General features: G+C 40.8%; 1 protein-coding gene and 1 non-coding gene across 2 annotated transcripts in view; both read left to right on the top strand.

The window, feature by feature from the left end:
• Positions 1-14255, top strand: part of LOC124622003 (trans-1,2-dihydrobenzene-1,2-diol dehydrogenase-like) — a 119693-nt gene extending 105438 nt beyond the window's left edge. The window contains exon 6 of the mRNA XM_047147553.1: positions 12983-14255. Coding sequence (XP_047003509.1) covers positions 12983-13089 — 107 coding nt within the window. The 3' untranslated portion in view covers positions 13090-14255. The remainder of the gene's footprint in view (positions 1-12982) is intronic.
• On the top strand, positions 1012-1086 carry Trnas-cga. Its single transcript has one exon. It is a non-coding gene; the product is annotated as a tRNA-Ser (tRNA).
• Positions 14256-14690: the final 435 nt, after the last annotated feature.

Below are 14690 nucleotides of genomic sequence, written 5' to 3'. Positions count from 1 at the left end.
GCCCAGTACTTCTTCATTCTCTCAGATCTCATCGGAAATCACCCTGCCTATTGTCTGTTTGTTGATTCTCATTTGCAGTCTGATTTGTTTCCTGATTTTGTCAGTTTTGTTTCTTATGTCTTCCAATGTAATCTTTAGCTCATCCATATCTTTCTTGATTCCTGTAATCCACTTAATATTGCACTTGCTATTCCACAATTTTTCTGTTATTCTCCTGATGATCCTGTTCTCTGGTGTTCTGATTAGATGTCTGAAAAATGAAATGTGTTTCTTCCTGATTGTACTCATTACCAGTTCTATTTCCTTGTAGTCTGTTTCATTTGTAGCTTACTTAAGACATTTTACATTAGCTGTCTTAAAAATTCCCTCACAAAATTCTTCAACACTTTTAGTAAAGGAACTTTCTTGATGAAACATAAACAAATACAGACAACTGAAGATGAATGAGATTTTCACTCTGCAGTGGAGTGTGTGCTGATATGAAACTTCCTGGCAGATTAAAACTGTGTGCCCGACCGAGACTCGAACTCGGGACCTTTGCCCTTCGCGGGCAAGTGCTCTACCAACTGAGCTACCGAAGCATGACTCACGTCCGGTACCCACAGCTTTACTTCTGCCAGTATCTCGTCTCCTACCTTCCAAACTTTACAGAAGCTCTTCTGCGAACCATGCAGAACTAGCACTCCTGAAAGAAAGGATATAGCGGAGACATGGCTTAGCCACAGCCTGGGGGATGTTTCCAGAATGAGATTTTCACTCTGCAGCGGAGTGTGCACTGATATGAAGCTTCCTGGCAGATTAAAACTGTGTGCCCGACCGAGACTCGAACTCGGGACCTTTGCCTTTCGCGGGCAAGTGCTCTACCAACTGAGCTACCGAAGCACGACTCACGTCCGGTACCCACAGCTTTACTTCTGCCAGTATCTCGTCTCCTACCTTCCAAACTTTACAGAAGCTCTTCTGCGAACCATGCATGGCAGAAGTAAAGCTGTGGGTACCGGACGTGAGTCGTGCTTCGGTAGCTCAGTTGGTAGAGCACTTGCCCGCGAAAGGCAAAGGTCCCGAGTTCGAGTCTCGGTCGGGCATACAGTTTTAATCTGCCAGGAAGTTTCAACTGAAGATGAGTTCCCAGGAATCTGGAAATGTCATCATGGAAAAATTAACATCTATGAAAACAACTGGTTGCAGCTAATTCATTATAGATTACCTTCAGTTTCAACAACTGTAGTTTTTTAATATGCCCACTGTGGACAATAACTATTTACTAATGTTAGCAAGACAGAGACTAGGAAAACAAAATACGGCATTGAGATAGGCAACCCCAGTCAATAAATAATTAGGAATAGCTTTGTGAATTTCTTCCAGATTGAAACCAATCGCAGACTGGATCCAGTCCATGGGCCACTGGTTGCCCAACCTTGCTGTAGAATATACACAATATTGTGCTTTTTCATTTATAATAATTATATTGCTTAACCAAGAAGCAACAAAAGGATTGTTCAACATCTCCATAAATCAGATAAGTAACATAGTACTGTAATTTAAATACCTGGAAGAAATCATCATGCACAGCCTAAGCAAGACAGTAACATCAAAAATAGAATCAGTAAAATGAAAAATAAAGAAATTTTCACCCTGTGAACATGGGATAAGAAATGATTGATAAGAGATATTGAAATCCAACAATATAAAATGGTAACTATCTCAAAAGCAGCATCAGCTTGTGAGGCTGCTCCAAAATAAAAATGAAATAACTCATCAGGTCCTCAAAATTGAAAAAAGAATTATCAGACCTTGCGTAAATAGAAAATAGATGTTGAAGGAATTTGGCGAATATCCTTGGGAGAGGAATAACAATAGCCTGTACACTATTGCAGTTGCTCTAATCTCTTTAATTTTATTATTTCTTCATGTGTACATTGGATAGGTGAGGGTGCAATGGGTGGTGGCATGAGGTAACATTTTCTCAGTCTCTCCTGTGAAGTCAGTAAACCTGAAATTTATAGATTATGATTCATTGTACACATGTTGTGACAGTGTTCATGCTCTCTAAAATCTATAAACACAGAAAATGAAAGTTTGCGTACTAAATAATAATAATGAACCACTTAAAAGAAAAGTTCTTAAAAAAAAGAAAATAAGAAACTGAGGAGAGGAAAAAAAGGTGTGTGTGTGTGTGTGTGTGTGTGTGTGTGTGTGTGTGTGTGTGTGTGTGTGTGTGTGTGTGTGTAAGAAACAATGAAAAATAAATGAACTGCCATCAAATACAAGGAAACAATCTAACTTTAAAAAGCAGACATACAAGATATCAAAAATGACTTTAGTGATCAATGATTCAGTGCTCAGAAAAACTGAAAAATCAAAACTGCAAATCTGATGTTCTCCCAGGAATAGAGATATTTCAGTTAAACAAACTTATTAAAAATGTGCTGCAGATAGGCACACACAAAAGCAGGAAAACTTGCTAGAGTACACAAATACACACCTGAATCGTCTCTCTCTCTCTCTCTCTCTCTCTCTCTCACTCACTCACACACACACACACACACACACACACACACACACACACACACACACACACACACACATATCTGTGCCCCTACATGGTGCCAGATAGACCGACAGTGCCAATGCTGTTTCATGGTAGGTGGGTTGGTTGTGGTGGGCGTAATGTAGAGTGGGGTGGAGAGAGGGAGAGAGACTGTTAGTGAGAGACTAGTGTCTCAGAGGGAGGCTAGTTTGTCAGTTAGGAATGTGGGAGGGAGGGTTGGCAAGTAGTAGAGTTGTAGTGGCCAGTGGGAAGTGGCACACACTGAAAGCGTCTTGGGGACATTAATTGGGAGAGGGCAGGACTAAAGAAGGGGAAACAGTTGGGTGTAGGCTGCAGCGAATAAATTCTCGAAACACATTTTGCTCAGCGTGAATAAAATACATAACCCATGCTGTGTTTAAACTAAAAACATTTTAGCATCGCAAAGTGAATGATGGTGTCAACTTGCGCTCCAAGTGCCCTTTACTGAAACACGCTAAATATGGTTCAACAAAGGTGTCATGATGATCAGACTAATAACCTCAGCAGTTGAGTCCCATAGTGCTCAGAGCCATTTGAACCATGATGGTCACAACAATCACAAAACTGCGTTTGCACAGTAGAGATAGTTTGGAAATGATTGTTATTGGTCATGATATCTTCATTCGAACGAACCTGGTTACTCCCATTATGCGCTACGCCAAGTAGAGCTTGGCAGCTGCGGGAGACAAGGCACGAATTGTTCCAACTTTTACATGTTTACCGGTTCATATCTGCTGAGTAGAGTGCTGTGGTGTCAAGAAATTTAATCACGTAATATTTGTAAACACTATTAGATGGCCAACATCAAGCCAGCGTCATTTTTTCTCCACAAACATTTTTTCGTAATGTGTAAATCGCAGGAAAATGATAAATATGTTGATGCAAAATCGGGTGCAAATTAACATTGTGGGCATAGTAAATTTGATGGGACTGATAAAAAAATGTTGTGAACGGTGGTAAAATGTTAATTATGGGAACATAAAAGTGGTGTTATATGGTAGAACTTACCAGGAGAGTCTCAAAATGGCCAATAACAATTCACAAGTCATAACAAAATAACTCATCAAAAGTTATAGAAAAGGTTACAGAGACCAACATATCCAGTTTACAAACAGTAATAGTTTTCCTTTTTTACAAGCAGTACAGGCTTGTTTTGGGTGTGCCATCCCATTGTAGCAGGCTTCAAAGCCCCAACAGAACGTATCTCAGCTTTGGTAGACCAACACCTCCAACCTATCACCTGAAGACTCCCATCCTACATCAAAGACACAAACCACTTCCTAGAATGCCTCAAATCCATTCCCACTCCTCTCCCACCTGAAACCTTTCTTGCCACCAGAGATGCTACATCCCTTTACACAAACATCCCACATACCCATGGTCTCTCTGCCCTTGAACACTACCTCTCCCAATGCCCACCTGAAGATCTTCCAAAAACCTCGTTCCTTATCACAATTACCAACTTCATCCTCACCCATAATTACTTCACTTTCGAAGGCCAGACCTACAAACAAATCAGGGGAATGGCCATGGGAACCAGGATGGCTCCGTCCTATGCCAACCTCTTCATGGGCCGCATGGAGGAGGCTTTCCTGAAGACCCAACAGCTGCTTCCCCTGGCCTGGTATAGGTTTATTGATGTCATCTTTGTGGTCTGGACTCATGGTGAAGAAACACTTCTTAATTTCCTCCATAACCTCAACTCCTTTTCGAATCTGAATTTCACATGGTCCTTCTCCAAAACCCAAGCCACCTTCCTGGATGTAGACCTTTATCTTGTTGAAGCTCACATCCACACCTCTGTCCATATCAAACCCACAAACAAACAACAGTACCTTCACTTTGATAGCTGCCATCCATTCCACATCAAACGCTCCCTTCCCCACAGCCTAGGTATTCGTGGCAAACGTATCTGCTCCAGTGACGAATCCCTCAACAATTACACCAACAACCTGACCAGTGCTTTCCACTCCCGCATCTATCCTGCAGAACTTGTCCACAAACAGATCTCCCAAGCAATACATTCCTCCCCGTCCAACAACAATGTTCCTGCCCCCAGACCACACAGAAGCATCCCCCTTGTCACCCAATATTATCCTGGCCTCGAGTACATCAACAAATTACTCCTCCAGGGATATGACTTTCTCAAGTCAAGCCCTGAAATGAGATCATCCCTTGACAAAATTCTCCCTACACCACCCAGAGTTGCCTTTCGTCGCCCCCCCCCCCCCCCCAACCTCCGTAAGTAACATCCTTGTCAAACCCTACAATATTCCCAGACTACCTTCTCTACCCAGCAGTTCCTACCCCTGTAACCGACCCCGCTGCAAAACCTGCCCCGTGCATCCCCCCCACAACCACCTACTCCAGCCCCGCTACTGGTAAAACATACACATTTCAAGGCAGGGCCACATGTGAAACAATACATGTTATTTATCAGCTGACATTCCTGCACTGCAGAGCCTTTTGCTTCGGTATGACAACAACTAAACTGGCTGAGCGCATGAACGGACACAGACGAACTGTCCACCTAGGAGATGTCCAATACCCAGTAGCAGAGCATGCCCTCCAGCATAATTCTAGGGACCTAGGAATCTGCTACACCATACGTGCCATTTCTCTTCTCCCACCCAACACCTGTCCCTCGGAACTGCGGAGATGGGAATTTGCACTCCAACACATCCTTTCATCCCGCTATCTCCCTGGATTGAACCTACATTAACCAACCTCACTCCCATTTACTCTTCAGTCTTCTCTTTCCCTTTCCTCTTTAGCCATTCTTGCATCTTTTCATCCTACATAGTTGTGTTTATCTTTATACTATATACCTCTTTACTTCAGTATGCATCCTCTTTGGTTTGAAGCTGGCACAGTACTTACAGTAGAATATCTTTGGCTTCCCTCTGACAACCATGCCTCTATCCTTGTTACCCTCCCTGTTGCTTCATAACCTGGGTTGTGAGTAACTGAATCCACTTTCCCTTCTTCCCTTTCTTTCCCCTCTTTCCTCCCTGACGAAGGAACAAAGTTCCAAAAGCTAGGAACGTAAATTTTCTGTTCTGTTTTGTGTATCTATCTGCTGTACTGAGCTGAGGTAAGTAGTGGCCAGCCCCTCTCTCTTTGTTGGTATTTGTTTCACATCTTTATATGAGATTTTCCATTAATCATTTATATATTTTCTGAGACTTTTTCTCTAGGACAGATTCCCTGTTTGCTCATAGGATGTTGATTATGGATTTTCTCACTTTGTTTCATAACTTTATACCACCTATGTTTGGTCCCTATATGTGTCTGACCTCCACGTTTCCAAAACATTTTGGAGAAGTGCTGGCCATATGGGCGAGGTCATCCAATAACCAGCATCGCAGCCAGTCCATGTGAAACCTCATCAGGTACCCATGTGGTGGTAGCATACTGACTACGCAGGGAACATAACCATTCATGCCCAAAATTTTACCTCACTGTGCATGCTGAAGAGTAGGTGTTTGTCCATTTGGGGGCACCAAGACTCCACACAGTGGCCATCAAGCCATTGTTCTGGCACCCATGGGGAAAGCCTTCGTTTGGAGTAGGGGACTATATGGCACCGTGAAATGACCTAAGCTATTGGTGAGTGACTGAAAGGCTCTTGGCAATCTCTTCATGAAGACATGAATTCTTCAGTGTAGATCATTATGATTTTAGGGACTTTTCCTACCTTAGTCACATCATGGGAGGAAAGCAAATTAACTGGCTTCCAGAAACTTGTTCCTCTCATTTCCTGGTTTTCAGTTAGACATGTGGAGGATCCTTTCTCTCTATTAAGCCAATATTTTTTGAGAGGGATATTGAAAACGTATTTGGAGAACTCTCTTCTCTTAGTAAATAGTGAAGTGTTTCCACCTTAATTAAAACACTGAACATTACCCAGTCTTGGATGTTACTACCTTGCAAAAAGGTTGATGTACCTGTTACTATAACATCCCATAAGAGTGTAATGGTATGGGTATAATTTTACACCAGGACTTAGCACTGCTGACAGATGAAGAAACACAAAAACACTTGAAATGTAGAATCTGTTTAGCATGTTGAGACCTGCCATACAACAAGATTGACACTTAGAGCATTCGTTGTCAGTTTTGAGGGAGATTTGCTTCATCATAAGATCCAAATCATGTTTACAGCTGTGATGTGAAGCTGTATTTCCCACCCCTGATGTGATGCTTCAAATCCCAACTCTTGAAGTTTTATGTCTTTCTGTTGTACATACAACCCAATGGGTAAAGACTGTGGTTGGCCACTTCATGAAAACTTACCTTGTGCACTGCTATCTGTCTGCAGACAGTTGTGGAAATTATCACCATCCCCAAAGTATACTACCCTAATTAAAGAATGCAAACTCAGAGAACTGGAGGTCTTGATTGTCGCTCTTGGTTTGAAGCTCAGAAAAACGTGATTCTATCCTGTCTCAATGATACTGACTTTTGCCACTACTGTGGCCAGGTTGTTGACAGTACCTAACATATCTATTTCTTCAACATGGACTTTCAGTAGTCACACAATTAAATTACACCCTGGGAACAATAGGCTCTCCCCTCTCATGGTTCATCCAGCACCATCTGTAGGAACCTCAACTGCTCGCATCTGGTTGGAGAAGCATCATATTCCAGTGGCTGAAGGTGGCGTGGACTGTGGGTCTCATGGTTGCTCACTCCTCATTGGTTCCTACAGCCACACAAAATAAGGTCTCACAAGACTCCAGTCACCAAAAGTAGTGAAAGAGAGAAAGAACAACTCTCAGGAGAAGGCTACCCCAGTGACCCCGGAGGCTCCAGATCCTCCTTACTCCACCAGCCTCTGAATCAATGTTCAATGTTCTTCCACCTCCATTGGTTACATACAGTGATCCTGGTGTGTGGCCTATCCTTTTGGGCGCATCACACCTGACGAGGACACCCATAATGTGATAATTCATTGGGGATGCAGTGGACATTACTGTCACTTGCCAGAACTACAACACTAATTTACTCCTGTTCTGTGATATCTGTAGGTCTCCAAGAACCACATTTTATTGAGCATTCCCCATCTCTTGGAGGTTACCTTGCATTCTGTCAGAACAATACTGGCCCTGAAAGAGGCTCTGGAGAGGTCTGTACATTGGTACACACACGTGTTGTCAGTGAGTGGACTCTCCTCTGTACCACATCAGAAGGAATAGCAGTGAGAGTGTAAACGGCCTTAAAGATCACCAATTGTATTGTTTATTTACCCCTATCCAGTGTGCTTACCTTTTCGAATACTTGAAAAATTCAGTAGACACTACCCCCTGTGGGGGAAGTACCTCATTGTCTTGTAGAGGCCTTCTGGTTGTCCAGCTTCTTTCTGATCTTTATTTGTCCCCTTAGTGATGGTACTCCTATCCACTTCAGTACCACCCATGGCACCTTTTCAGCTATCACTCTTATGATCTCTTTGCCCAATCTCTTGGCTTTACTACAGCAGTTTCCATACAACAGTTTTCATGACAGTGACCATGTTGCTGGTGATCCTGTAATTTCATTGTCATCACCCGACAGACCAGTTATCATGTCAGGCTCTTCGAAGGCCAAACTGGTAATTGCATACCTGTCAGATTACATCAGCAAGGTTATGGGAGACATGTCCGACATGATCACCTGCATCACTGAAATGCCATGGTGGACCAAAGATGTTGCAATATTCAGGACCATTGGAGGCCCCTCCAGCATCCTTCACAGGCCACTCTCATCAGTTTTAAGTGGCTCCACACTAAGTATCTCTCAAATTAAACACAGTAAGAAGGAATACTGGCAGCACAATGTCTCATCCTTGAGAATATATCTCTTTGTATCTCTCCATCCCAGGTGTGGACTAAACTGTGTAGTCTTTTCGGCTGCTGAAGATCAACAACTGTCTGGGTCTCTTCAATCATGGTGATATTTCTACTGATTTTTTGATCCTTGTTGAACACCTTCTGATCCACTTTGTGACAGTGTTGGCATTGTCTTCTTAGCGAACTACCTTTCAAACGCATAAGACAAGTTGAAGTCATCTTACTATCCTCTACCCTGTGTCACACTGAGCTATGTAATGAACCTTTCACTGACTGGAAAGTGCTTCAGGCTCTTGACTATTCACACAATACTGCCCCAAGCCATGATTTAATTAATAATTAGCTGATGCAAAACCTGAGTGTTAACTCAACAGCTACTGACCACTTAACTTCCCAACCGTTCTTTTCAAACAGTCAGAGGATGATACCCAACCACTATACTGGGTTCACAAATCGTAGAGCTGTTTGTCTCCATAACATTGTAGTTTATGGTAGAGAAGATCCACAGTTGACAATCTGCTTATGTTTGAATTTATTTATTTATTTATTTTTTTTTTTTTTTTTGGGGGGGGGGGGGGGGTTAAGAGTTGGTACATCATTCAATTCCCCATGAGTCCAAGAGAACAGCATCCCACAGGGCTCCTTGCCCAGTGTTACTCATCCTCATTGCCATCAATGGGTTAGTGGGTTCCATTGGGTCAGTGGTCAACCTGGTGCTATATATGGATGACATTTTCATTTGATATAGTTCCTAATCTGTAGCCTTGGCTAAATGCCAGCTCTGGGGGCCATCCAAAAAGCCTTCACTCAGGCCTTTTCCCTTGGCTTCAGATTATCTCTGATGAAAAAGTGAGACATGCGTTCTGTCATCTTACCATACTCTATCCTTACCCAAACTTGTACTTGCATATCCAGTGCTTGGATGTTGTTGCACACTCCTGATTTCTGAGAACCTTCTTTCGTAAAAAAAAAAGAGAGAGAGAGAGCTGATGTGGCTGCCCCATATTCATCAACTAAAGACCAGTTGCATGTGAAAACTGAAGTCTCTCTGCTTTCTTGCTCACATCTCTTGGGTTGGGTACTATGCTATTCTCCTCCATATTTACTGTGCTCTGGTCTCATCTCCTTTGGATTATATTTGCCTAATTTATGGCTCTGTGGGCCATTTGTCTTTGATATTATTGGACCTAGTCCATCAGCGTTGAATAAAATTCTGGACTAGTCCTGCCCTTGTCCTGTAGGCAGACTCCTTGCCAAAGCAGGGATCTTCCCTCCTCAGTTCAGATGATACCATCTCTTGCTCACTTATTCAGTCACCATTCCACACTTTTCTGATCATCCAATTTATGAAATTCTTTTTGCAGGCCAGGGCTATTGACCCCCTACAACTTGCCCTTGGATGGTATTACTAGTTGGAAAGTGCCTCAAGGCCCTCCTCATAGCCCCCTTAGGATATGCTTCCAGTGTCCCCCCCCCCCCCCCCAAGTCAGTCAGTGATTAGTATCAAGGCCACAAATTAGGGTGATTAGTACCCAGGCCACAAATAAGGGCCTATCTATTTAGAGTACCTAAAGTTGAAGTTACCTTTATGACCTGCTAGTGTTTATTCCTTTCATTTCTTCAGGACTGTCAGGGTGCTACTGTTACTTACACTGACAACTCTAAAATTGTAGCTAGAACAAGAAATGCTTTTACATCTTCCACTGGTGAAGAACATTTGTTGCCAGGAATGTGTAGTGTTTTTATGGCGGAGCTGATGATAGCCATTAACAGAGCCATACGTTTTATTCAAGAGACCTCCCTCAACCACAGTTTAGTATGTAGTGACTCAATGAGCAATCTCTATTGACCAATGTTACTCCTGTCATCCTGTGATATCTGCTATCCATGACTTCCTCCATAACCTTAGTCATACTGCTTGCTCAATTATTATCTGGGTCCCAAGTCATGTGGGTGTCATAGGGAATGGACTGGCTGACAGTTTGGGTAGAGAAGTGAAGTCATTGCACACAAATTTTATCCAATTTGAGATATCATCTCAGAATATCACTCTAAACAACTTATTGGGAGTATATAGTTGTAAATATTTTCTCACTCTTAGTACTTGTAGGTTTGTACATGCCAAGTGACAAAAAATGGTTAGACGTATTAGTTTTTAATATTTTAAAAAATATTCATATCTGACAGTCTGTAAGAAGTGCTATTTACACATGAGAGTTACTAATGAACTTCATGCCATGAGGATATGTCCTTACTGTCTGTGGTAAAATAACATCTAGTCTGTATTTACTAAGGAGATTAGTGCAATATTTAGATATCGAAGCAATAAAAATAGCGTATTTTGGGTTGGTGTATCCCCATCTATCTTATGGAATTATATTGTGGGGTGGGTGTAGCCAATACAATATAAAAAGGGTATTTGTATTGCAGAAAAGAGTAATAAGAACTATGGCAAAAGTAAGACCCAGAACTTCATGTAAAAACCTGTTTATTAAGTTTAATATTATGACTGTCTATGCAGTATATATGTTTCAATCAATATTATTAGTGAAAAAAGACAAAAAAGTGACAAACAGGAATATGGAAATCCATGATTACAATACAAGACAAAAATCAGACTTTCATATGGTGAGCAGACGATTGAATCTAACAACAAATACCCCATTCATTAAGGGAGCAATATTTTATAATTCTCTGCCAAACAACCTGAAACAGCTTTCTGGTAGAATTTTTAAAAACGAGTTAAAAAAATGGCTTGTATTGAAGTGCCCATACAGTATGGTGCTGACATGATTTGACCTCAGGAATGCTATATTAAATATACTTCAATGATATTTTACTTAGTAGCATGTAATCTATTTATATTGTGTATCAATAATCTGAATGTAATTATTATAACATTGCCCATGCATGTTAAATACATGTTTCGAGCTGTAAGATAAATAAATAAATAAACTGTACATAGGGAGTTTTGCAATAGCTAGCATTTATTATGAAACATTTGTAATTTCAATGTAATATGGAAAGTTCTTGGTGGAATACATAAACTCCAATGAGTAACAGTATTCTTTCACCATACAGTTGAACTGATAAGTAACTTAGTCATTTAATTAAGTCTGAAAATGTAGCCAAGCGTTCTGACAATATTTTCCTTTGGAACTAAGTGTCATAAAACACGTGCATTTGCTCAAATACACTGCCCTACAGATACTGCTGTGAGTGGGGTGGTGTCAGATGCAGGGGGTGAGAGGAGATGATCTTCCAGTTTTAAATAGTAATGAGTAAGGTGTACAGAAACCAGATGGCAGTTACAAGAGTTGAGGGGCTGAGAAGGGAGTGAGACAAGGTTGTAGCCCATCTCTGATGTTATTCAATCTGTGTATTGAACAACCACTAAAGAAAACAGAAGAAAAATTTGGAGTAGGAATTAAAATCCACGGTGAAGAAATAAAAACTTTGAGGTCTGCCAATGACATGGTCATTGTCAGAGAGAGCAAAGGACGTGGAAGAGCAGTTGAATGGAATGGTCAGTGTCTTGAAAGGAGGATATAAGATGAACATCAACAAAAGCAAAACGAGGATAATGGAATGTAGTCGAATTAAATCAGGTGATACTAGGGAATTAGATTAGGAAATGAGACATTTAAAGTAGTAGATGAGTTTTGCTGTTCGGAGAGCAAAATAACTGATGATGGTCGAAGTAGAGAGGATATAAAATGTAGACTGGCAATGGCAAGGAAAGCATTTCTGATGAAGAGAAATTTGTTTACATCAAGTATACATTTAAGTGTCAGGAAGACTTTTCTGAAAGTATTTGTATGCAGTGTAGCCATGTATGGAAATGAAATGTGGACAATAAATAGTTTAGACAAGAAGAGAATAGAAGCTTTTGAAATGTGGTGCTACAGAAGAATGCTGAAGATTGGATGGGTAGATCATGTAACTAATGGGGAGGTACTGAATAGAATTGGGCAGAAGAGGAATTTGTGGGACTGCTTGACTAGAAGAAGGGATCGGTTGGTAGGACATGTTCTAAGGCATCAAGCGATCATCAGTTTAGTATTGGAGGGAAGTGCGGAGGGTGAAAATCGTAGAGGGAGACCAAGGCTTGAATACACTGAACAGATTCAGAAGGATGTAGGTTGCAGTAGTTACTTGGAGATGAAGCAGCTTGCACAGATAGAGTAGCACGGATAGCTGCATCAAACCAGTCTCTAGACTGAAGACAACGACAACAATAACAACAACAACAACAACAATGAGTAAGGTGTAGTTCTTAGATTGTTGTTTTTTAATGTTAAATAGTAATATGTACATGTTAAAGTGGAACCTCCTTCCCACAATCCTCCCATCCTCTATAAAAGGTTGGAAGAGGAGGCTACCCGTCACCTCTGTCCTGAAAACTAAAATACATGTGTCAAATACGTCTCCCCATTCTTCACGCACCTCTTGCTGTTCAGTTGTTCTATAAAATTGTCTTTTGCTAATTACTTGCATTTTAGTATGTGAATGTTACATTATATTTCAGGTCTCCAAATCCACAGAAGTTAACCATTTTATTCTGATATATTATGTTTCAGGGTTGTTGGAGAGTCCCAAAATGACTCATGCAGAGAGTTTACTTCTGGCTGAATTAGAAGACAAACTGAGACACATAATAGGAGTGAAATTTGATCAAGATGATTAGAAAACCTTGTCGTTTGTATAGTGATTGACTAATGATATTTCATATTGTATAATTGTGCTTCTTAGTGGAAAAAATATGAGTATGAAACAGTATATTGTATGTTTCATATAAAGTGATGTTTTGTATACATTTTTGCAGACAAGATAAGGCTTCAGAAAATCAAATAGAAATTTTTCTCCCTCCCCCCTACCATGCCCACCCACCATCATCTCCACCCCACCCCCAACCCTCATCTGTGTATCCTGCATATTCTAGTGAGCAGTTGTGACAACAAATTTAATGTAACAAACAGTTTACTGTAATGATTGATTGTTTTTCATATTAGGGTACCCAGAGTCATACCATTAGAGGCATTACAAAATTAAAATGCACAGAATGAAGTCTTCTGAATGTAACCATATGATTGCAGGATAGTATGCTGCAGCTGTGTTCTTGGCTTTGCTGTCCACAGCTTGTTTCTTGTCAGTTCCAAATACTCGTCGTCCTATTGCCACATCAGAGATCTGCTTGACAGTGCGAGTTCAACATGTAGGGGAATAGTGCAGCAAATTGAACTTAAAGCTTCCTTGGTTGCAGTATTGCAAATCATTTGCCCCCCAGCACTCAAATAGCCTGATAATGTAGTGACCCAACTTTCCCCTGATTTTGACCTAAAGCATATTCTAGATGTTTTGGATTGGTTTACCTGCTGGATGCCTCAGCAGAATTGCCATCACAGTATTTTGGCAATAAAAATAGATCAGGAATTGTTGTACCTAGTCACATGTCATCTACTCCTGTGTCCTCAAGGTCGCAAAATATTTGGCAGCGTTAGGAGATGCAAATTCTGAGCATACATTTGTGAAAATGATAGAGCAGCTAACTACATCCCTATCTTTTCCACATTGTTTTGCATCATCTTAAATTGTAATGCTTGCTTAGATATCATAAAAATTGTCTTTACGTGCATAAACTAAAACACAAATCCTTAGGCTCAATTCCCACATGGGATGCAGATGGGATGTGACAACTCTCACTGAAGTGGTGCTGTCACAAAGCTGTGAGATGGTTGTGCTACAAATGGATCAGAATGTGTTGTTCATATGGATATATTGATTCAGTGGAATTTTTGTAACTCACAAATCTTGAGCAGCAAAGAAGATATTGGGTACATCTGTTATGGTTGGAAAAGGAAGAAAATGGCACATTCAACGTAATAAAAAGCTGAACACATATCCCACATGTTTCCAGCATTTTTACAGAATGTCTCAAAAGTGTTTGCTTATTGCAGTAAATAATGAGAAAGATAGCATTCAGAAAAAGGCAATAAAACTGGAACATTTTGATCCTATTTCTTATTTTTCATATGATATTCATTTGAGCATAAGCCTAAATATTGCTGATTGTGTGAGAGATGCTCAAAATGTTGGAACAGTTCTCCAAAATATGGTCATCTGTTTGTAGAACTTAAATTCCTTGTTACATGGCTTACCTTTACTACCATGTGACATAGATTTTGCCCTTATAGAGAGGAACAAAATATCCTTTCACCCAGAAAACTGGTTTCCAGTCATTTCCAACATCAAAGGCTATGGATTCCTTCTGTGCAAGATGAAACCAGC

This window comes from Schistocerca americana, chromosome 7, assembly GCF_021461395.2.
Source record: "Schistocerca americana isolate TAMUIC-IGC-003095 chromosome 7, iqSchAmer2.1, whole genome shotgun sequence".
Classification (NCBI taxonomy): domain Eukaryota; kingdom Metazoa; phylum Arthropoda; class Insecta; order Orthoptera; family Acrididae; genus Schistocerca; species Schistocerca americana.
This window is presented reverse-complemented; position numbering and strand designations above follow the sequence as displayed.